Here is a 24,953-nt window from a genome sequence, read left to right as displayed (position 1 = left end):
AGGCATGCTGTACTGGGACCTAATTTCCAAGGGCAGCTTCCCTAAATGTAGGTTCAAGGAACACAACAATTAATTGTGTAGCCACGAGCAGAAGAAAAACTGTAAATGTAAAAATAGAAGATGCCTTAAAAATTTCAGAAATGTAGCACAATACCTTAGAAACACATTATTGCATCTTTAATATAAGAACTTACAAAAGATTTTTTCCTTTTTTCCTATGACTAGCAATAAACAAAATTCAGAGTATGGAAATATTTACTCTGATATTTTCCTTCAACTTAATTTCATGTTAACACCCCAGGGAAAAACACATCTAGTTAAACACTGACTTGTAAGTAAGAAATATTGGTATTTAATGGACATGGAATAAAACTAAATGTGAAAACATTTGCTTTGTCTTCCAAAACCTACCTATTAATACAATGATATATGTTAAGAATGTCTAATCATTATGCTTTTATTTTTAAATCTATGAATAAAACTGTAGTAAACTTTCTATCCACGGGTTGTATAACACACTTGGAAATTGGGGTGGCAGGGAGAGGGATATTGGGGATGGAAGCCATAGAAAAGGAAAATTGCAATGTCCAAATCTGAACATCCTCAGCTACTTTAAAATACAGTATCACTTACACTACTATAAAATACAAATCTATCTTTATACTACCACCTAGGGAAAACTGCTTTTTAAAAACTTTTTATTTTGAAATAACTTTAGGCTTATAGAAAAGTTATATAACTAGGAAAGGGAAATCACATATATCCTTCACCCAGCTTTCTCTTATGTCAACAACTTATATAACCACTGCATGACAACCAAAACTAGGAAATTAATATTGGTGGACTAGGGCTCCCCTGGTGGTGCAGTGGTTAAGAATCCGCCTGCCAATGCAGGGTACACGGGTTTGAGCCCTGGTCAGGGAAGACCCCACATGCTGCGGAGCAACTAAGCCCATGCACCACAACTACTGAGCCTGCATTCTAGAGCCCACAAGCCACAACTGCTGAGCCCACGCACTGCAACTACTGCCACAACTACTGAAGCCCGCACACCTAGAGCCTGGTCTCCGTAAAAGAGAAGCCACCATCACGAGATGCCTACGCACCACAATGAAGAGCAGCCCCCACTCGCCGCAACTAGAGAATGCCTGCATGCAACAACGAAGACCCAACGCAGCCAAAAATAAAATAATTTTTAAAAAAAGATTAAAAAAACCCATATATATTGGTGGACTATTACTGTCTAAACTACAGACTTTATTTGAATTTTCCAATGACCTTTTCCTCTTCCAGTATTCACTCTAGGGTCTCACATTGTATTTAGTTGTTGTGTCTCTCCATAAAGTCTCCTCCAATCTGTGACAGACAATTTCACATACTTAACCTTGCCTTTCATGACTTTTGATGAATACCGGTCATTTTGGAAAATGTCTCTCAACCTGATGTTTTCTCACATTTAGATTAAGGCCATGCATTTTTGGCTGAATACCACAAAAGTGATGTTGTGTCCTTCTCAATGCATCATATCAGAGGGAGAATGCTGTCTATATGTCTTATTACTGCCAAGGTTCACCTTGATCACTTGGTCATGGTAACCAATTAGAGTGGAGAAAGCCAATTTCCCTTTGTAATTGATAATGTCTTAGGAGGAGATCCTTTAAGGCTGTGTTAATATACTGATTTTAGCAACCACCTGTGGATTTTGTCTTTGACAGTTATTACTGCTGTATTTGTCTAATGGAGATTTTGTATTTCTCTCGTTCCTTCTATATTTATTAACTAAAAGTCTTTTGTAAGAGCTGTCCCTTCTCCTCGACTGATTGATTGACTGATTTATATCAGTATGGACTCATGGGCATTTATTTTGTTCTATGTGTTATAATTCCACAAAATATATCATTTATTTTGTTGCTCAGATCAGTTCAGTTTTGGCTATTGGAAGCACCTGCAGGGGCTCCCATATCCTTATGATAGGCATGCCCCCATTCATTTTAAGCCCTTCCTTATTTTTTGACACTGCAGATGCTATGGGTTCATCTTGTACTTTCCCTGCCCCAGCCCTAGAACCAACCACTCTTCCAAGGAGTCCTGGTTCCTTTTATTAAGAGAATGATATTTAGAATCAATATCTGAGCTCTGGGTATGCACATTGGTACTGGGATGCCACTGTTCCCAAGCCCTTAAGTGGCCAGAGAAAGGAGACATTGTATACATACTAACCAACACATACACACAGAGCTCTATTTATTTCTGTATGTATATTAAAAACCATAAGTTCACACTGTTAGCTCAAGATTCATTCTAGCATTTTCCCTTTCTTCATTTGTAATGGTGAGAGTTACCTCAGTCACTATAATTTTGAACCCTTGAATACATACTATTTACTACAAAATTCAATGAAAATGTACACATTAATATCCATTTTTTTGTTTCAATAACATAGAGGTAAAGACTGAATATATGACTACATAAAAATTATAAATGTCCTACTACAAAGAACCAGAAAGTATAAATAAGAAACAATAAACTAAAAAAAAAAGAAAATAACATGTATCTCTCTATTTAAAAAGTACCCACAGTATCAAAGTAAACAACTTGATACAAAAAATGACAATACAGGGGGTGGGGGATGGGTGAAATGGGTGAAGGAGGTCAAAAGGAACAAACTTCCAGTGATATATAAGTCATGAAGATATAGCGTACAGCATGGTCACTATAGCTAATAACACTATATTGCATATTTGAAAGTTAAGAGAGTAGATCTCTTTTTTCCTTTCTCTTTATTTTTTTGTTATGTTTTCATGTTTATGGTTATCATGAGATACATTTTTTTTAAGATTTATTTTATTATTTATTTTTGGCTGCATCGGGTCTTAGTTGCTGTGCGTGGGCTCTTTGTTGTGGTGCACGGGCTTCTTTCTAGTTGTGGCGTGTGGGTTTTCTCTCTCTAGTTGTGGGGTGTGGGCTCCAGAGCGCGTGGGCTCTGTAGTTTACGGCACGCAGGCTCTGTAGTTGAGGTGCATGAGCTCAGTAGTTGTGGCATGTGGGCTTAGTTACCCTGCAGCATGTGGGATCTTAGTTCCCTGACCAGGAACCCACATCCCCTGCATTTTAAGGTGGATTCTTTACCACTGGACCAGCAGGGAAGTCCCACAAGATACATTTATAACAACCTATGTATATAGCAGTCTATTTTAAGTTGATGGTCTCTCAAGTTTGAATGCATTCTCAAGGCACTACATTTTTACTCCCCTACCCATGTTTTATGTTTTCTTTTCAGTCACATTTTACATCTTTTTATTTTGTGTATTGCTCAACTAATTATTTTAGATATAGATGATTTTACTACTCTTGTCTTTCAACCTTCATACTAGTGTTATTGGTGGCTGATCTACTACTATCTTTACTATGTTTGCCTTTACCAGTGAGAATTTTTTCTTTCATAATCTCCTTGTTTCTAGTTATAGCCTTTCCAGAAGTCCCTTGAACATATCTTATAAGGCCAGTTTAGTGATGATGAACTCCTTTAGCTTTTGCGTGTCTGGGAAACAAGAGAGTAGATCTTAAAAGTTCTCATCACAGGATAAAAATTTGCAACTATATACAGTGACAGATTTTAACTAGACTTATTGTGGTGATCATTTCAGTATATATACAATTATCAAATCATTATGTTGTACACCTGAAACTACTGTAATGTTATATGTCAATTACATCTCCATAAACACCCATACACACAAACAGGCAATTCACAGAAGAACTAAAAAATGGTAAACACATAACAAGAAAATCAATCTAAAGAGTTAAAACACAAATTAAAGTAACAATAGTATCACTTTTCATCAGTTGTATTGGTCGACAAGAAAAACATCATTAATATCCTCAGAATTAAAGAGGTATAGAGAAACAGCAGAAGAATAAATTCATACAACTTGGCGAACAATCTGGTACAGCTACTGAAATTTAAAATACTGATAAACTCTGACACAGAAATTTACTTACAGGAAGTTACTGAACAAAACATTCATAAATATGCATAAGCACACACAGAAGTGGCAATTTTAATACTGCATCTCTGATAATAAAGACTAGAAACAAACTATGCAACATTATGATGTTTCAAGGTATGATTTTCTTAAAATTTAACCTGTTTGGGGTTTGCTGAACTTCTTGAATCTGTAAATTTATGTCTTTCATCAAATTTGGTGAAGTTTCAGCCATTATTTCTTTAAATATTTTTTCTGACTCTTCTGTTTCCTCCTCTTTGGAGCATCTGTGAGACCTTTTGAAATTAACCACAGAATATTGCTGAGAGGAATTAAAGAAGATCTAAGTAAATAGTGAAATATACCAAGTTCATAGATTGGAAGGCTCAGTAATGTTAAGATGTCAACTTTCCCCAAATTCAACGACAGATTCAAAGCAATTGCAATCAAAACTCTAGCAGGCTTTAAAAAAAATATTGGCATGGAGATTCTAAAATTTTATCAAACCACAAATGACCCAGAATAGTCAAAGCAATTTTATAACAGAAGAACTAAGTTGGAAGCCTTCTACCTAATTTCAGAACTTACTTGAAAGCTGAAGTCATCAACATAGCATGTATTAGTCAACAGACATATAGATTAATGAAGGACAGGAGAGGGTCTAAAAATAAACCCAAACATCTAGGATTAATTGATTTTCAAAAAAGGCAACTGAATAGGGGCAAAAAGGAAAAAATATTTTCAACAAGTGTTGCTAGAATTAAATTTCTGTATATATATGTTTAAAAAATTAACCCTATGTCACATCTTACTCAAAAATTAATTCAGGGCTTCCCTGGTGGTGCAGTGGTTGAGAGTCTGCCTGCCGATTGATGCAGGAGACACGGGTTTGTGCCCCGGTCTGGGAAGATCCCACATGCCACGGAGCGGCTGGGCCCGTGAGCCATGGCTGCTGAGCCTGCTCATCCGGAGCCTGTGCTCCGCAACGGGAGAGGCCACAACAGTGAGATGCCCGCGTACCGCAAAAAAAAAAAAAAAAAAAAAAAATTAATTCAAACCAGAGCACAAAGCTAAATGCAAAAGCCAAAACTTCCAGAAAAAGACAAAGGGAAAAAAAAAATCTTTGGGATCGGCAAATATTACTTACAACATAAAAAGCATGAAGTATAAAACAAAATAACTGATAATCTGTACTTCACAGAAATCAGAAAACTGTGTTCTTTGAAACACACTGTTAAGGTAATCAAAAGACAAACCACAGAACGGGAGAAAATATTTACTTCGCACATAGAGAAGTTTTTCTAGACAATGCAAAAAATAGAGTATACTCATAGGATAGTACACCCAATTACTTTCCAAAGTGCTGAAACCAATTTACCCTCCACAGTAAGTGTAAAGGAGTTCTAGTTGCTCCTAATGCTTGCAGAAATTTGATAACGTCAGACTTCAAGCTTTCAGTTTGGTAGATGAGAAATGACAGTTCATTTGGCTTTTAATTTGCATTTCCCTTATAATAAGACTTATCATCTTTTTATAGGTTTATTAGCCATTTTTATTTCCTTTTGTGGAGTGCTTTTTCCATCTTTACCCATTTTTCTGCTCTGCATTTGTCTTTTTCTTACTTAGTTGTGTGTGTGTATGTGTGTGTGTGTCTGTGTCTCTGTGTGTGCTTAACAATCTCTTGTCAGTGACCTGTGTTATAAATACCTTTTTCCTCTTTGTGGCTTTACTTTTTACTTTCTAAAAGGTATTGTTGATTATAGAAGTTTCTAATTTTAATGTAGTTGAATTTACCCATTCTCTTTATTATTTGGTTGGGCTTTCTGTCACCTGTTTACAGAATTGTTCCCCATTCCAAGGCTAGGCTTTCCTATATCATCTTTTTAAAGTATTATTGTTTTAGCTTTCATATTTAAGTCTTTATATAGAATTGATTTTTTGGCTACGATGGACAAGAGGGATCCGATTTCATTATTCTTCCTTATGAATAGCCAATGGTAAGTATACCATGTATCAAAAAGTCTATCCCTTATTTCACTGATCTACAATGCTAGATCTATAGAGTCAAATTCCTATGTATACATAGAACCATTTCTGTGCTGTCTATTCTGTTCCATAGGTCTATTGGTCTGTTCTTTACCAAGATAACACTATAATAATTGCTATAAATTTATAATAACTTTTGATATAAGTAAGGGAAATCCCTCCACCTTGTTCTTCTTCTTTAGAAATGTCATGGCTTTTCTTAGCTCATTGTCTTATCATATAAATTTGAGAATCAGCTTGTAAGTTCAATAACAAAAAACAATAACAAAGACCCTATTGGTATTTTATTTGGAATGGTATTGAATTTATGAAAACTGACATTCTTATGATACTCTTATCCATAAAAGTGCATATCTCCCTATTTATTTAGGTCTTTATAAACTACTTCAATAAAATTAAAAAAATTTTTCCTAAAAGTCTTGCATATTCTTTGTTAAGTTAATGCCTAGATATTTTACATTTTTGCAGTACTGCAGAGGTTGACTTTTTTAATAATTACATATGTCAAGGGGTTATAATTAGGATTAAATAATATTTATAAAGTACCTAAGATAGTGACTGGTATATTATTAGTGCTATATATGTTTACTGAATAAAACAAAATAAATCACATATTCCATTTATCTCTGGTGTGTTAATTTTAGAATAATTTTGACTAGCTATTAAAAGAACGATGTTGAGATTTTTAGTGTTTGTGTGAGATTTATATATTAACTTGGGAACAACTGAGATATTTACCATTATCTTATCCATCCGAGAACTACATGCCTTTTTATTTACTCAAATATTATTTTATTTCCCTCAGTGACATATTGTAGTTTCTTCCATATTTCTTAAGTTTATTCTTAGATATGGTCTATGGTACTTCTTTTGGTTGCCATTATTATTGAGATCTTTAAAATATTTGTAAAATATGAGCATCTATCATTTTATTTTAATTACACGAATATCCACCATAAAAAAAAATGCTTTTAAACAAACAAGTGTTTCTAGTAAATTTTTCCTAACCCCAAATTCCTTTAATTACTGGGTAAGCTGAGTATTTTTTGGCATCTTCATTCCTTCCGTGATAAAATGCCTGCCTATAGTCCTATTCTGTTTTTGTTTTGTTTTTTAACTGGGTTGTCTGTCTTTTTCTTCCTGGTTTTTAGGGTCTTAGTAGTTCGAAGGGTCTTTCAAAAAATGATGATTCTCTATATTTTCTATTTTGTTTAGTATTATAAAGAAAAGCTACTGATTTTTGAGTATCTGTGTGGCTGATTAGTTGTCTGGATACCCTTGAGTGATAAGATCTACCCTAGGTCTTAAAAGCATCACTACCATGACTGCTATGTTTAAAACCGCACTCACTATAAAGGGATAAGGGTAGAAGCTGGATGGCTTGGCAGTAATCCCAGTGAGAAATGAAGGTTTCCAACCAGGGTGATAACAGTAAAGGTGGTAAGAAGTGCTGAATTTTGGATATATTTTGAAGGTAGAGCCAATAAGATTTCCTGATGGATTAGATGTTGTCTGAGAGAGGAAGGAATTAGGGATGACTCTAAGAAACTGGAAAGAAAGTAATCAACTGAGATGGGGAAGGCTGAAAGCAGAGCAAATTTGAGTGGGCAAATGAAGAATTTTGATTATCATTGAGTTTTTGAAGGATATGTGATTTCTAGTTTTCAGGTATTTGGTGTTTTGTTTTGCTTTTAAGAGTCTAGCCCTGTTTTTTCTTTTTAAATTAATTAATTAATTTATTTATTTATTTTTGGTTGCATTGGGTCTTCGTTGCTACACACGGGCTTTCTCTAGTTGTGGCGAGTGGGGGCTACTCTTTGTTGCACTGTGTGGGCTTCTCATTATGGTGGCTTCTCTTGTGGAGCATGGGCTCTAGGAGTGCGGGCTCAGTAGTTGTGGCTCGCGGGCTCCAGAGCACAGGCTCAGTAGTTGTGGCGCACGGCTTAGTTTCTCTGCAGCATGTGGGATCTTCCCTGACCAGGGATCGAACTCGTGTCCCCTGCATTGGCAGGCAGATTCTTAACCACTGCACCACCAGGGAAGTCCCTCTAGCCCTGTTTTCATCAGTTTCTCTTTGTGGATACAATGTAATGCCAAATTTCAACTTCTAAAACACAGAAAAGTCAGCGCTGCTGTGCTTGAAGGAGATTTAAGAGCCCAGGCAGTCACTGAGCCATCTCTATGGAGTCCCAGGATTCTACAGAACACAATTTGAAAACCAAAGGTGTAAGGAAAGAGCTCTACATTTATTGATTTCATACAAGCATTCATGTCCTCTAATAGATTCGGGCTCTGGAAGCTCCCAGTTGAACTGGGTAGCACCAACAAGTTCGCCAGCACTTACTGTATGATCATGGAAGCTAGGGTATAAAAAGCACTCAGTCTTGGGCTCCCTACCATTCAACATCCTTGGAAACTGTGTTTTTGAAGGACATGGCAGGGAATCTACAAACAAGGTTACGAAAAGTTTCTATTCACTTCCTACAAAAGGCTTTCTAAGGGAACCATCAAAAGTTCTGCAGCTTTTGAAAAGGTTAAACTAGATGTTCTCCTTTGTCCCTTTTTGATATAAAATTGTTTGAACTTACAGAATTAAATATGTTAATTACAGCGGCCCTGGAGCACACATATATAGGACATACAAATGTGAAGGAACCATTCTGCAGAGCTGTCAGAAAACTTCAGACCAAGGTTACTTAAATATCAGATATAGGAAAGTCTTATGCAAAATAAAAGGGTTGCTACTAGCAATACAATGCTAAAACCTGTCACTGAATCTGCAACTCAATCAAGGTAACTAGTACATACATTAGATGATTGGCAGAGATTTATACCAATGCTGCATTACATTCTAGACCAAAAAATTGGTATAAGGCCTTTGTACTACATTCTTATAAGGATATAGATCTCAGAGTACCCCAGATGTTATATTTAGCTACTGAAATATTTTTAACAAAGTCACCTCAAAGCCCTTTTGTATATTAAATGAACCACTAACAGAAAGGACCACTAACAAATGTTTCAAATAATGTACAGGAAGGTTGGCAATTTTTTTTCTGTAAACAGCCAGATAATAAATATTTTTGGCTTTGTAGGCCATACAATCTCTACAGCAACTACTGCTGTTGTAGTGTGAAATGCCAAACAGTATGTAAACAAGTAGGTACAGCTGGGTTCCAATAAAAGTTAATTTGAAAAAAATAGGCAGGGGGCAAGGGTTGATCCATAGCTATGGTTTGCTGGTCTGTGGTCTAGAGTACAACTACATCAACATAACACAAGTCCACAAAGCTGGACACGTGTGGGGAATGAGTTTTGTGGAAATAGCTGTAGCCTGGTATGCTGATATGAGGTACCCAAAAGGAGGGATGGCAGAAAAATACTTTAAAGATGCTCAGCTTCAAACATGGCATAACAGTGGAACACTAGAACCTTTAAAAGCAGAAAAGCAACTGGTAAAGAACAATGAAAACAAGATAGCAAGTTCAAGTGGCAGTAATAAACACAAGCTCTGTAGTTAGAATAATAATAAATCACTTTAATAATTTCACAGAACTGTGTAATTTTAGATGGAAGTGGCCTTAGAAATAACCTTGTCCAACTTACTCGTTTTATGGAAGAGGAGCCTAAAACCCATAGTGTAGCAAATTAACAAAAAGAGTTGCAAACTAAAACTATTTTTGGACAACAAGGATGGGATTACATCACCAAACAGGGTCTGTAATGCAAGCGTCAGATCTCAGTTAAAACGATAAAGCTGTTATACAACATGAATTATTTATAAGTAAAAACAAGAGTAGTGAAATTTCCCATTTGATCTGAGCTTAGTATGTTGATGTGGTTAAAATGAGAAACAGGTAATAAATATGTAGAAATTCATCTAAGTAAATAATATACAAATACATAAGAATACAAATAAATAATTACAAAAATATTTGGCGTTTTATTTCAACACAAGTATAATAATATGACCAAAGAAAAGTGCATTTTTATATAAATCCTGTGGGAACTAATATAGATTACCACAAACAGTAGGAATCAGTATGTATTGTAGAATATAATATCATGGGCTTTGGGGGCAAACTGCATCTGGATTCATATCCTTTATAAGACAGATAACCTTAAGGAAGTTAATCTAATTTTTAAGAGTATCAGTTCACTCATATATAAAATGTTGACAGTAATACCTACCTTATAAGATTCTTAGGAAGATTTTTAAAAGTCGTCTATACACATATAAATGTCCCAATACATAGCAGATGTATTTCCTTTCTTTATTCTTCTATACACGATTCTGGTAACGATAATAATAACTAACGTTCAACTAACACGTGTACATCAGGCACTTTTCAAAGTGCTTTGCATACGCTAATTTACTTATCCTCACAATACTCACTCTGTGAGGTAAGTGATACTATTATTCCTACTTTTTAGTTAAAGAAACAGGCAAAAGCATTTAAGGCCACACAGCTACTGAGTAGTGATTCAAGATTCAAACCCAAGCAATCCAGAATAATGAAATTCCAATAAAAAGGCTGAACTACCTAAAGAATTAGCTCTGAGAGTAATATAAATGTCACTTATTCACTCTGATTAGTTCCCACTACCTCTTCCACTTCAAAATATAAAGAAAATTACAATTCGTGCATTAAGGTAGTTTAGTGACCAGAACTACCATAGAACACTCAATGTAAAATAACTGTGAAGGACTCTATATTCTACTGGGTTCCTCTATTCTGGCTACGCTACAGATGAAAATCACATATGAAGCTTTAAAAATAACATAGATGCCCAAACCCCACCCCTGACTTTCTGAATAGGAACTCCAGGGTGAGGCTCAGACACATGCATTTTTAAAACATTCTACATATGATGTTAGAGCATAGCCAGAATGAGGTATGATGGCAACGCAAGTCAAGTGGCATCTGGACCAGGATGATTTTCAAAGGTAAAATTACATGCGAGAAGTGGCAGTAAAGAACAGGGGATGCTGAGTTAGGACAATGAGAAGAGAGAATGAGGTGGACAGTGGGGTAAGAAGCCAGGCAGGGAGGCAGGTCCCCTCGCAGGTGCCTGGAAGGCCAGGTTAGACACACAAGGGGAAGCAAATGGAAATGCAGCCTCTATGGCCGCAGCGGCACCTCAGCAACACCATCTGATGGCTCTTGTGTGACCAGTGAAAAGGTCCATTTTTTTGGTCACTGCTTACCCTTGCAAATGCAACAATGCTTTCCTCATCATTGTTGCTGCTTTTTTCCATAACTTGCCACCACTGCTAGTTTTGTTATTAATTGCAATTCAGTGACTTGGTCCCAATCCTGCTGAATAAAACACCTGAGATTTGGCTTAACTTTCTCACCTTAAAATGTAGGAAATAAATTCATTATTACATCAACTTCAACCAATATTAATACAGTCACTAAATAAAACATGAATGGTTAGAAAGTACACAAAGTATATGGGGGACATTTTCACGACAGTAGACCACAACAAAGTAAAATCAAGCACAGCACCAGAATAATGTAGAACTCTAAATACAGGTTTCACAGAATTTAAACATTCCTGAGACAACATCTAACTGAGGCTTCCATTTGGTGGTATTCCAACTGAACTAATCAAGAGGAACATAACTCTATCTTGTTTCAAAAAATCATAGTAACAAAGAAGCCATTTATTCCAACAAACTCTTGGGGTTCTTAACTGTTTTTATTTTAATGACTGTCTCTTGAGAATTGAATGGAATCTGGAACATTTTTCCAGAACAGAAATGCAAGTGCACATAAACATAGCATTTTCCAGGTAACATCAGTGACACCATGCACCTTGGCCAGCTGAAGAACCCTGGCGTTGTAGAATTCCTAAAGACCCACTGCAGGGAAAAATTCATTTCCTTTCTCTGTTCTAAATATTTCACAACATAGATGCAAACCATTTCATAAGTATGGAGATGTGGAGTTTGTACATGTTTATCCCTCTGTGGCACCAGCAGATCCCTAAACAAATGACTCAACAGTGCTCCTATTTCCAGGTGAGCTGCTGCTTGCCGACATGCCCCTCTTTTGTGCAGCACCACTTCTGAATCACACTTGCTTATAACACAAGACAACTGTGTGAAATGGTGAACATACACTGATTTAGATTTGGAAGACAAGTGTTCAAGTCCAGGCCTGACACTGTTTAGCAGTATGATGTTAAAACGTTTGACCTATGCCTTCAATTTACTGTCTGCAAGAAGAAAGTTTAATTTAACTTCATCAATGTTCAGTGAGTACTGAGCAAAGCTTCAGTGTCCTCATCTGATAAATGGTAATAGTGTTTAATTGATATGTTTTGAAGATTAAATAAGATAATACATGTAAAGAGCATAGCAAAATGCCTGGCACAGAGTAAACGCTCAGGAATCAGCTATTATTAATGTGCCTCATGTTGGATAAAATATCTGTCTTGCAGGGTAACAAGAGATACATATGGACTTGGAATAGACGGTGTGTTAAATAAATGGTGGTACCTCTCTCCACGTCTGTGGACATAAGGGGGAGGTGGGACACACAGGAATGAGTAACATGCTGAGCAGAAGCCTGGAGAGGCTGCCCATCTCCTCCCCTCCACGATGGAAGCAATCACTCCCCAAGCTCATGCTGCTGTTCATGGCTGAAAAGACTCAGCTGATTCCTTCTGTGGGATTTGCCCCAGGATGAAAAGAGCTGCCTCACCCAAGATCACACCCCTTCCTCAGGGCACCGCAGACCCAATGACTGAATGACATGGGACTTAAAGGCTGAGGCCTTAGACTCAATTCAGGACAAGTCCAAAGTCTATCCCAGCTCCAGAGTTCCCAAGGTCACTGAAGCTTTCTAGGCAATTGAAATGCAATTCAACTTCTCCCTCTGCCCAACCCTGCCTCTTTCACTCCCTCAAGGTACTGATCCCAAGGATACTCCCACACACAAGTCTGTCTCAGAGTTGGCTGCCTAGGGAAGTGAGTTACGACACTTGCCCAAAGTCAGAAAGCTAATGAGAGATCAAAATGTGACCTACTACAGATGCGCCAGCGTCATTCCACAATTATAAAATGAGCAGAAGAGACCAAATGAAAGAACGAACCAAAAGACCTAGAAGGTAACATTATAAATAATTCCCTAAGATATTCTAACAATGCCTCATTTGTGGATTGGAATAAAAATTAAGGAAGGTCCCTATTGAAGTTGAGTTGATGAGACACAAGAAAGCATCCATCCCTACATGGAGAGGAAACTGGGAAGATGAAGAAGGGAAATTTCCTGGGATGTTTTCCATTTCACTTCAGAAGCAGAGACTAATTGGACCGAAAGGGGCTTTAAAGACAGAACAGTTCCTGCTCTTTCTTTTATACAAGAGGAAACTGCAACCCAGAGGGTCGCTTTGCTTCCCAAGAGTACAAGGTCACAGAGTAGCCTGGTCCAGGCCTCTTAATCTCCAGAGTCCTTCAGCTTTGTCTTCAATATGTGATTTTGACACTTTATGTAAAATGTAACACCCACAAAAGATTCATATATATTCCAACATAAGTATAAAATGTATTATAAAACTACGTATGACTTTTGAATTAGGCATCAGTGTCTCTCCCTGCCCTCCCCATCAATGTGGATAACTGGAATTTGACTACATTATGAGTTTTCACAGAATGGCTTTACGAGGAAGGCTAGAACTCCAGCAATTAAACTTCAAAAAATATTGTATCTTAATGGCCTTATCTCAGAATGAGGATAATAATTATTATCTCATTCAATAGGATGCCATAAAGACTAAATATTTAATGGAAGCAATACATTCTAAATGCCACATAAACAAATACCATAGCGATACATACAGTAACTTCTGGCAGGTTAACATTATAGCAGGTTAATATTACACAGAACTCATTGAAAAGAGCCCAAGTAACACACAGAACATTTAGACATCTGACTGTTTCCAATCAAGAGAGCAAGATGTGGGACTTCCCTGGTGGTCCAGTGGTTGGAACTCCTTGCTCCCAATGCAGGGGGCATGGGTTCAATCCCTGGTCAGGGAACTAAGATCCCACATGCCCCATGGCACAGCCAAAAAATTTTAAAAATAAAATAAAATAAACCATCTACAGATTTCAAATAATCAAAAAAAATTTTTAAAAAGAGAGCAAGATTTAAACTGATAAACATAAATTTAATCAAGACATCCCAATTCTTAAAAATCCCCATGGTACGCAAATCTACCACCAAGGAATCTAAGACCTTTGAGGGAAATAAAGGACAATGGGATGGAAGTTAAAAGAAACTCAGGGGCTTCCCTGGTGGCACTGTGGGTGAGAGTCCACCTGCCGATGCAGGGGACACGGGTTTGTGCCCCGGTCCGGGAAGATCCCACATGCCGCGGAGCGGCTGGGCCCATGAGCCATGGCCGCTGAGCCTGCGCATCCGGAGCCTGTGCTCCGCAATGGGAGAGGCCACAACAGTGAAGGGCCCGCGAACCGCAAAAAAACAAAACAAACAAACAAAAAAAAGAAACTCAGGAGATCTTGAAAATACTTTAAAATTATTAAAATAAAATAGGGCAACCATAATAAGAGGAAAATAACACGGACATTTTATACATTTTGAACTTGTTCCAATAGGTACTATATTATTCATTTTTATATACGATTTCTGCTTGCTAAGAAACCTCTCAGAATCTGTCTTTTGTTACAATGAATTATAAATATTATTTGCTAAGAAACATTACCTTCTGCCCTATCTACATCTACATTCTTTATCCAAAGTGCTCAAAGAACAAACTTGATTCCAAAAGGCTTCACTATTTTAAATGTTTGGGTAAATTTTATTTCCCTTGCCTGGGAAAGTTGAGGTAGCCCCAGGCAAAAGTCCCTCCATAGCACAGCTCAGCCCAGGGTTTCCATCATGTCAGAAATAGGCTTTGGGACCCCTTTACTGTAGTTCAGCTCCCTGAATTTTAATAAACCAGAGAGCAATACTAAGACCCTTTGGTTCTTTTATCAATTCCTAGGGCTTCTTTGAAAAATCTCTATTTCTACTGTGCTATATAGCTTTTAAAAAATTGCCTCTTTTCAACTAACCCATTTCCTCTTTTTCTAGTTACAGCAGTAACAATTTGCAGATGAAACTATAAGTCAAAAGAAAAGACCTACAGAAGCAAATTCATGAATATCAGAATTTCATATAAAGATAAACTGTGGTTAGAAAACAGACGATAACAGTATTAGTCTAGATAACTAAGGTGTAAACTAATCTGCCTAGCAACCAACCAATGGCTTGGATGAAAATCAGTCAGCGATTCATTAATTTACGATGTTCCTACATTTATATACAGATACTAAGATAATAAGCTATATGAAAATTCCAGAGAAACAACATTTATGTTTACTTTCCTTGCAGGAAAATATAAAATACAAATGAATGCTGTTGAAATATTATATAAAACATGTTGGACTAAATCAGTAGCCTTCAAAATAAGTAATCCCTTCAAAAGGGAGCATCTTAAAACTTTTCAAGGAACACATAGTTTTGTAAGCACACGTAGTTTTAAGGCACAGTTAGTTTAAAGGAATTGATTTTGGGATGCTAAATATGCAAATTAACACCTTCACTAAAACTGTGAGGGTAGAAATTTTCTCTCTTCAAGGAAAATAATCAAGGATGTAAGATTTCTGACATTTAAAGGAAAGTCTGTCATGCAGTTTTTTTAATGGATGATTACGGATATCAAACAGTTATGCCGAATATTCTACTGAATATATTTAAAAGAACAATAGTTTTATTTTTAAATGTCAATATTCACAATATCCTCAAAATTATATCTTTTGCAAATGTTTAAACTTACTATTAAAAAGTTTTAGCTGTCACACTATGGAGAACAGTATGGAGGTTCCTTAAAAAACTAAAAATGGAACTACCATACGACCCAGCAATCCCACTACTGGGCATATACCCGAGAAAACCATAATTTGAAAAGAGTCATGTACTACAATGTTCACTGCAGCTCTGTTTACAATAGCCAGGACATGGAAGCAACCTAAGTGTCCATCGACAGATGAATGGATAAAGATGTGTCACATATATACTATGGAATATTACTCAGCCATAAAAAGAAATGAAATTGAGTTATTTGTAGTGAGGTGGATGGACCTAGAGTCTGTCATACAGAGTGAAGTAAGTCAGAAAGAGAAAAACAAATACCGTATGCTAACACATATGTATAGAATCTAAAAAAAAAAAAAAAAAAAAGGTTCTCACGAACCTAGGGGCAGGACAGGAATAAAGACACAGACATAGAGAATGGACTTGAGGACATGGAGAGGGGGAAGGGTAAGCTGGGACAAAGTGAGAGAGTGGCATGGACATATATACACTACCAAATGTAAAACAGATAGCTAGTGGGAAGCAGCTGCATAGCACAGGGAGATCAGCTCGGTGCTTTGTGACCACCTAGAGGGGTGGGATAGGGAGGGTGGGAGGGAGACGCAAGAGGGAGGAGATATGGGGGTATATGTATACATATAGCTGATTCACTTTGTTATAAAACAGAAACTAACACACCACTGTAAAGCAATTATACTCCAATAAAGATGTTAAAAAAACAAAAACGTTTTAGCTGTCAATATAAAAATGTGCAAGGGATTAACATTTCTTGATACTCATTAGAGAGATGGTGAGCAAAAAAGTTTGAAAGCCACTGGACTAAATCATGTCAAGGTTTCACTAACCTCTAGTATTCTAATGTCAAGATTCTAAATAAGGCTCTCTCTATATAAGTCCTAGGCTATCTGGAGTGACACAGAAAGGTTGGGCCCATTAAAGAGCCCTTGGTAGAGAAGGTGAGATTTGAGCAGGGTTTTATGAATGGAAAACAGGGAACCTGAAGAACCTGGGAAAAGATGAAGAGGCCTCTGCAGGAGAGGGGAAGTGGATGTGCCCGGGGGGAAAATGGGAAGAGTGTGGGTTTTCAGGTCTCAAGAAGCTTGAGTTCAAATTCAGGTTTTACTACATTTTGGCTGAGCTACTTTGAAGAAATCTTCATTTCTATTTTGATGATCAAACGAAGAGACAGAAAATAAATTTTTAAATTATAAACTAACAGCACATGTTAGTCATTAAACCCTTTTCCGCAGAAACCATTGAGCAGTAGCAGTTTACACAATGGTCAAAAGCATGAGCTCTAGAACCAACAGCGTGTGTTAAGAGAAAAACTGCCATTTCCTGGAGGAAGGATCTCAGCCAGGTTAACGAAACCTTATGTGTAAAATGGATATAATTGAGGAACAGCCCACTTGATAGGGTTATTGTGAGGATTAAGTGAGTTAGTGCATGTAAAGAGCTTAAAATCATGCTCAAAAGAATTATGTGGTTGCTTTATTATTGTTGGTGGTGGTATTCCTATTATTACTCCCTGATTCTCAATGTCAAACAGAGGTCAAGAGATTACCAACCACTAATACGTATTTGTTGGATTAAGAATCTAAAAAGGGGTTGGGGTCTGGTGGGGAGGGAGGATAGGCAGGCCGCTAAGTCTGTAGGAGGGCTTTAATAATAAAGCCGCCAAAATGGCTCCCTGGTTTCTCCGGAGAAGTATGTGACAATGATCTGGTGAACTTCTCTGCTGTCATAACTAACAAAGTAGCCTATATCTTTTCCCCTTGCTTAAAAGCCAAAACCCCAAAAGAACACACTGCAATTTACGCTACAAAGAATATCTTGATATAATCGGTAGGATTATATTTGTTAGTTAAGATGGCACATTTATTAGAAATGATTCTGCAATATGGTAGGTACAGTCTGTCCTTACCTAAGGGAGTTCTGACACTAAAGGACCAAAAGACCTCATTATAAAATACCCTTACCTATTATTAACACACCAACCACAGAACCAAAAGTAGCAATATGACACAAACCCTTTGAGCTCTGAATGTAATTTTTTAGTCATTATTGGAATAATTTTATTGGAATACTTTTTAAATTACAAAAGTAATTCGTAGTTCCTCATTCACATTCTTTAAAATACATATATATATATTTATACACACACACACACACACACACACACACACACTTTTTAAAAAATAAAAAATTGGTTCTCCACCCCTGACTTTTCAAATCACATTCAGGACAAGATGCATAGTTTTTCAGAAATTATTTTAGAAGTTAGAAGTTTTGGCTAAAGTCTTGACCAAAATGTGGAAACACAAAGCTCAGAAATGTGTTATTTTAAGAAAAGCATTTAAAAGACCATGTTTTAACTTTTAAAAAGAAGTCCCAGAACTATAACTACAGGGTAATGTGCCAAATAGATTGTGCTGCTTTCCAATGTCATTTAAGCATTCTATCTGAGCTAAAACTCAGGATATGTTCAATATTCTGAGATTTTGTTAACAGGTAATATGTACTGAGAAGCAATAGATCGGCATTAGGAATTTTTAACTTACAAGTATGTCTGGCCAGTGAGTAGTTGGATCCACCACTAGTCAAACCAAATCCCTCAGGAATTTGACTAGAGCTTCGAGGTCTGGTCAGCAGTTTAGGAGGTTCAATTTCTGCACCAAATTCAGCTCCTATTACTCCTAGTAAAACAATAGCAGTAGCTTGCTTTCGTCTTTCCTCATAAGATGTGGAAATTTTTTTCATTTGTGGGACACCTGATAAGCAACCTGAAAACCAAAACATAAGAATAGAAATTAAAAGACTATCAATACATATGATAAGAAACACATTCCAGATTGGTCACTCAGGAATGAACAGGCTTTTCAACAAATGGCACTGGGACAACTGGTTTTCCATGTGCAAAAGAATGAAATTGGATTTCTACCTCTCACCATGTAAGAAAATCAACTCAAAATGGATTACAGTCCTAAATATAAGAGCTAAAACTAAATAACTTACAGAAAAAAAAAGAGATGTATATTTTTTCATGATCTTGGGTTACACAATGATTTCTCAGATATTATAGCAAAAGCATGAGTAATTAAAAATTTTTTTTAAATTGAACTTCAGTATTAAAAACTTTTGAGCTCCAAATGACATAATTAGGAAAGTAAAAAGAACATACAGACTGAGAGAAAATATTGCAAATTATATATCTAATAAGGGATTGTATCCAGAATACTTAAGGACCTCTTCTTACAACTCAATATTTAGAAAATCCAACTTTTAAAATGAGCAACCAATTTAAATAGATATTTCTCCAAAGATATATGAATGGCCAATATGCATATTAAAGCTGCTCAACATCATTGGTCCTTAGAAAAATGGAAATCGAAACCACAGTGAGATACCACTTCACATCTACTAGAATGGCTGCAATTAAAAGGACCGACCATGACATGTATTACTGAGTCTGTACAGAAATTGAATCTCTCATGCATTGCTGGTGGCAATGTACAATGATACAACTATTAATACTTTGGAAAATAGTTTGGCAGTTAGAGTTATAACATATGGCCCAGCAATCCCACTCCTAGGTATCTACCCAAGAGGAGTGAAAACAAACATACACATAAAGACTTGTACATGAATGTCCATAGCAGCATTATTCATAAGAGCCAAAAAGTAGAAACAATTCAAAAGTCCATCAGCTGATAAACGTCTAAACAAAATGTGCTACACCCATCCAATAAAATATTATTCAGCGATAAAAAGGTTCTTTTTTTCCTTTTGTCATTCTATACTACTGCAAGTAAGGCAGGGAATGACAAAAGGGTAAGCTAAATAGGTACTGAAACAAGAGGCCTTTGTACAGCAAGCTGAAGACTTTTAACTTTAGGCTAATGGAAAGCCACTGAACAATTCTGTATAAACTGGTTACTTGAGATTTATTGTCAGAAAGCTTATGATAGCAGTAGTATGGGAGGGGGACTGTGAGGTAAAGCAAGACTGGTGTCAAGTAGAAGCAAAAGACGGCTCATGCAATGGTCAAGTGGAAAACAGTGAGCACCAGTGGTGGCAGAATTCACGATTCATTCCATCAGCTACTCAGTCATTCAGCATATAAGGACCAAAGATGGAGTGTGTGCATGGCATTATGCAAATATGAACTAATGAATTGATACGGGATGAATTAAGATGAATTAATAGGGATAAGAAAAGCAAAGTCCCTGTCCTCATTGAATTTAGAGGCAACTAAACAGGAATTAGAAATGTAAAGGTGAAAAATCAATGAGAACTTTATGGTCTAAGAGAACAGTACGTGTAAGAACCTAAAGCAAAAAGAATTTGTTGATTTCTATTGCAAGAGCAGGCCATGGGGCTGGAGTGCTACAAGCAAGAAGGGAATGGTAGAACGTGAGGCGACAGTCAGGAAAGGGGCAAATCACAGATGACGCTACTGGTCATATTCGCATTGTTCAATCCTTTGAACAACGGAATTTAGGGTTTTAGAAAAACACTCTGAGCGTGTACGAAGAATGCTGGAAATGAGATGAGCAATAAACAGGGTATTGTAGAAATGAAAGTGAGAGATTCAGGTTGGTTTGGTGTTGGGATGTTAAATAGGAGATGCAGAGAAGTGGATGGCTTCTGGATCCTGGTGAGGTCTGGGTAGTTGATAGAAACACTACAGAAAGATATTTGGTGTCATGCTCTGAATCCTTTAAAAAATCCTCATTAACTAAAACAAAAGTAAAACAAAATTTTTAAAACCCTTGCAAGAGAGGTAAGTCTGGCCCTTCCAGAAGCCAAATTAAAAAAAAAAAAAATACCTAGAGCACAAGGCTTCTTAGTATACTTAAATTCCATTTATTTAGCTGTGCTGAGAGACAGAATAGGATGTGGGCAAGAAGACCCAGCTGAATCTAAGAAATGGAAATGGAAAGATATTACAAAGATGTGAAGAGTTGGAAAGGAATCATTGAGTAAAAAAGTGGCATTAAAGCTCTTAAGGAAAAATGGGCGATTAGTTATCTAGGAAGCTGAGGTGGTAACGTCAAAGAGTAGTTACTGTTTATTTGAATTCCAAGAAAATTTTGGTGCGATTGAGAACGAAAAAGATTTGCTCTTGTTGTTGCTATAGTTTCTTAGCTTCTGCATGTCACATTTTATTGTTTAAAAAAAAAAGTTAGTTTAGGAAAATTGCCATTAGTTTTAAAGCATGTATAGAAAGACAAAATCTGAAATGAGACAACAGAAAATAGATCCATCTTTAAAAATATTCTAATTCTTTCATGTAAAATTTTAGCTATTATTTTCCTAATTTGCTTTATTGTGTTTGGTGTATTTCAAATTACATGCAGACAACTTTATAATAATGTTCCCCCAATGTTATAAAATTATTTTATAACTTCCAAAGTCATATTTCATGAATTAACATTTCTTGTAAAAAGCTTCAATTAAAATGTTTAAGAATATTTCAGTTACATAAGACAAATCTTCCAATCTGATACCATAGTATGCATTTCTGTCTCTTCATGGATATTTTTTCTAACTTTTTAAAGACAAACAGGAAATGTTAGTAAAAGTATTAGCATGTACACGTGAGTACAGATTCAAAGTATGACACTGATCTGTGATAGTTTATAGTAACCAAAGGGGGGAAACACCCTAAAAGCTTAACCATACTAAAAAGGAAGAAAAATCAATAATCACTGCCTCTGTGTTTAGAAGGATGAAAATAGACCCTAATTCTAGACAAAGTGATATTTAACAGTTTGATAATCTATACCTCAGCACATGCATTTAAAACCAACTTTATTTCTGTACAGGAACAGACACAAGGAGTAAGAGCTCTGGGCGACTACATCTAGATTCCTGTAGTACATATTTTATTCTTTACATAGTCTTCTTGAAACAGGAAGCCAACCAAGCTCCCCTCCCCCCTTGTCTCAGCAAGAGCATGCTCCATAACAATAGTTCAAAGGAAAGCTCTATTCTGCAGTTGCACTGATTGTTCTGTCAGCTGACCTCTGCAGAGGGGAATTGCTAACCGCTGCCTTGCTCCTTAGCTGACAAATGAATGATCGCAGCTCCATCTATTTTCACTATGGCTGCCTCTAGCCCAGGTGCTCAGACAGAGAGCCCGGTGTGACATCTTAGATCAAGATGAATTGGCACAAACTCCTGATCCAAGATTGTTTTATACCATTTAATTTAGTTTCTTCCCCTGCTTGGATGAGCACAGCTCTGGTTATGGATTTCTATTCTAATGTACTGAAGCAGGCCCTGAAAGAAGCCAATGAAGCAGCTGCTGGAGCAAGGGACTGCAGGGATACTGATCAATAGGCAAGGCATTGACCCCAGCCGGTCAGCCTCTGCAACAGCCATGCTCGAAGGGGGAGGGGGCACGGAGCACACATGGGCTGCTTCCAGTAGGAAATTAAACAACAGGGGCATTTGGAGAGCTCCACCTCCACCCTGGTCCCCCTCCTCCTCTACATTCCTTTTGTTTAATTACCTCCATCTTGTCCTAACTCCCACTTCCTGGGAAGGAATTAAGACTTTAGGGAAGTTTTAATAATGTCCTTTAAAACTGCCATTTGTAAATTTTATTCTTAAGCTAATAGAAAGAATCCTAACAGGTGCCCTCTGCTAAGTGGCCAAAATATGAAATCTTAATTAGCTGTCAAGTACATCTCTTGGTGTAACTTAAAGTTTGGCATGTGCACAAGCTCATAAGAACACTGTCCAACTGGCTATGAACACTACTGATGCTGAAATTCTATGGTATGTAATTTTTATCAGTGCTCAGCGCTGAAAAGATGATAGCTCTTTGTTAACATGGAAAGAAGTAAGAACAAGAAAAGGATCCCCTAAAAGAGACACTGACTGATTAGTAAATGTATAAGGTGACAGATGCCCATCCCTGCTACTATTCTAACAACAACACAGCAATTTCTCATTCTTTATTTTTTTTCAAATTTGGAAACATTTAAAATTATTGGCTTCGCCTGTGTTTTCTCCTAAATAATACAAGATATACATAATTAGCTGCAATGTTTTCCTACAAATAAACTGACAACCAAATAGGAGATTCTGAGATATTAAAAATAAGATAATTCTGCAAAAGTAGATCTTTCTACAGTTTCATTCATCTCATGAAAATTTGGTGTTTTTTCACAGAGACATGCCTCCGTTTAATCATGCTAAAGGGTGACACGGAGATCCATTTTCCTGACAGGACGGTTGATCACCCTATCACAGTAAGAAAATTAATACCTTCAACTACCCTGTGTGGAAAACAGAAGCTACCTGCAATGGTAAAGGACATAAATGTTCTAAATTTGAAGTTGCAGACAGAATACTTGTTCTGTGTGAAAATAATGTTTCCTCATTATTGGGTTACTTTAAACAAAATATGAGCCTTTGATTTTATTAAAACAACCATTTAATTCATACAGTGTTCCTCAAAAGTACATAAGTGTCTTTAGATTTAGCATAAATGACCCTAGCTTTCCAGGAGCAGGAGTAAATCCTTTACTTACAGCTTAACTAGAACACAGGTAAAATGTTTGAGAAGTTTAAGCTATTTAAAGGGCTGCGAGATATTGATTACTTCATTTAAAAAGCAGTCAGAGAGTGCAACCAAGAGGTCAAGATAAATTTAACAGTTTGAAGCACTTTACTAAATAACTCTAAAGATCATGTTAATTGGCTTTGTGCAGTTCCAGGGTAAAATTAATTTTATCCTAGCTTACAATAAAAGGATTAAAAGACATATTAAGTTCTTCAGTTTTAACTGGAATAGGAATCAATGGATTTGAATTAAGGCTAAGGGCGGTTTTATGAGAGATGGCCTACCAGCAGATACTTTATATCTGCTATTAGCCATATATTGATGGAGCTCTGTTATTGTATTAGGTATTAAAACCTTAGAGAAGAATATTCCACAAATTACTACTCTGAGAATATACTTTAAGAATTGGGTGATTTGACCTGGAAATATTGCCGTCAAAAGTTTGATTCTTTGTTTAGGATTCAGTATCAGAATGCTTTTTATAGCTGACTTATCTATGTTACAATGTCTATAATTCTAGTAAAAATTAATGAAATGATGTAAAGTCCATCACAATTCACTTCGAGATTATAACTATATTTAAAACTGTATTACAAGCATTATCATTAAGGTTTTTTAAACCAAAACATTACATTCAGATTAATTTTAGCACACCAAATATATGCTAGAAATTCCTGGCAATAATAGAGTCCAAGAGACACTCATAATGATACAAATATTTCCTGCATTTGATATAAATTTCAATATACTCTAAAACATCACTCTCAAAATTCAGAAATGTCTATTTATTATAGTAAAATGGAAGTACAATTTTAAATGTTTTTTCTTCACTCTTTCATTATTTAACAATATGTTTTGGAACTATATAATAGAAAAATAAATTGCTTTTACTATGAGCTGCCTAGCAAAGCAAAAAATACAATTCATAGTTAATAGGTATATGTGTTGATATATTATTAAATAACTGGCTTTGTAAGACTTTATAGGAATGACTGGGAAAAAGTAAGTTGCAAGATCTCACAGCAGAAAACTATTCAAAGGGCAGCATGTAAAGACTACTTAAAATAATAATTTGGATGAAGCTAGAAAATAGTTTCTACTGTAGTTCTTTACAACTCTTTTATGTGCAGTAAAGTGTATCTGCTAATATTAGGTTATGATTAATTATTAAAGAACATAAGTAAATTTAGCAAAGTGAACTTTGTTAACACAGGCAATCTTAAAGACAAAGGAACTTTCAGAATTAAGACACATGATTTACTATTTACAGTGTGAAGCTCTACAAATATTAGCCAATAAAAGTACAAAAAATTTCTTTCTTTTTTCAGACCAGTAAAATATTCTTCCAAATTTTCATTTTTATCTGTTTCTCTTTTCTCAGCCCCATTGACATTTTAAACGTGATGGGGTATTATCAGCAGATATTAGGAAAAACATATATAAAATTGTATATTA

The 24,953-nt window shown here is 36.2% G+C and overlaps 1 protein-coding gene across 8 annotated transcripts in view; it reads right to left on the bottom strand.

Moving 5' to 3' along the window:
* Positions 1-24,953, bottom strand: part of WDR7 (WD repeat domain 7) — a 388,174-nt gene that overhangs the window by 159,145 nt on the left and 204,076 nt on the right. For all 8 annotated transcript variants that reach the window (XM_019937105.3, XM_073790768.1, XM_073790769.1 and 5 more), the window contains one exon: positions 18,484-18,705. In XM_019937105.3, coding sequence (XP_019792664.1) covers positions 18,484-18,705 — 222 coding nt within the window. The remainder of the gene's footprint in view (positions 1-18,483; positions 18,706-24,953) is intronic.

Source organism: Tursiops truncatus, chromosome 13, assembly GCF_011762595.2.
Source record: "Tursiops truncatus isolate mTurTru1 chromosome 13, mTurTru1.mat.Y, whole genome shotgun sequence".
In the NCBI taxonomy this organism is placed as follows: Eukaryota; Metazoa; Chordata; class Mammalia; order Artiodactyla; family Delphinidae; genus Tursiops; species Tursiops truncatus.
Note: the sequence above shows the minus strand (reverse complement) of the source record. Positions and strands in the feature narration are given on the sequence as shown.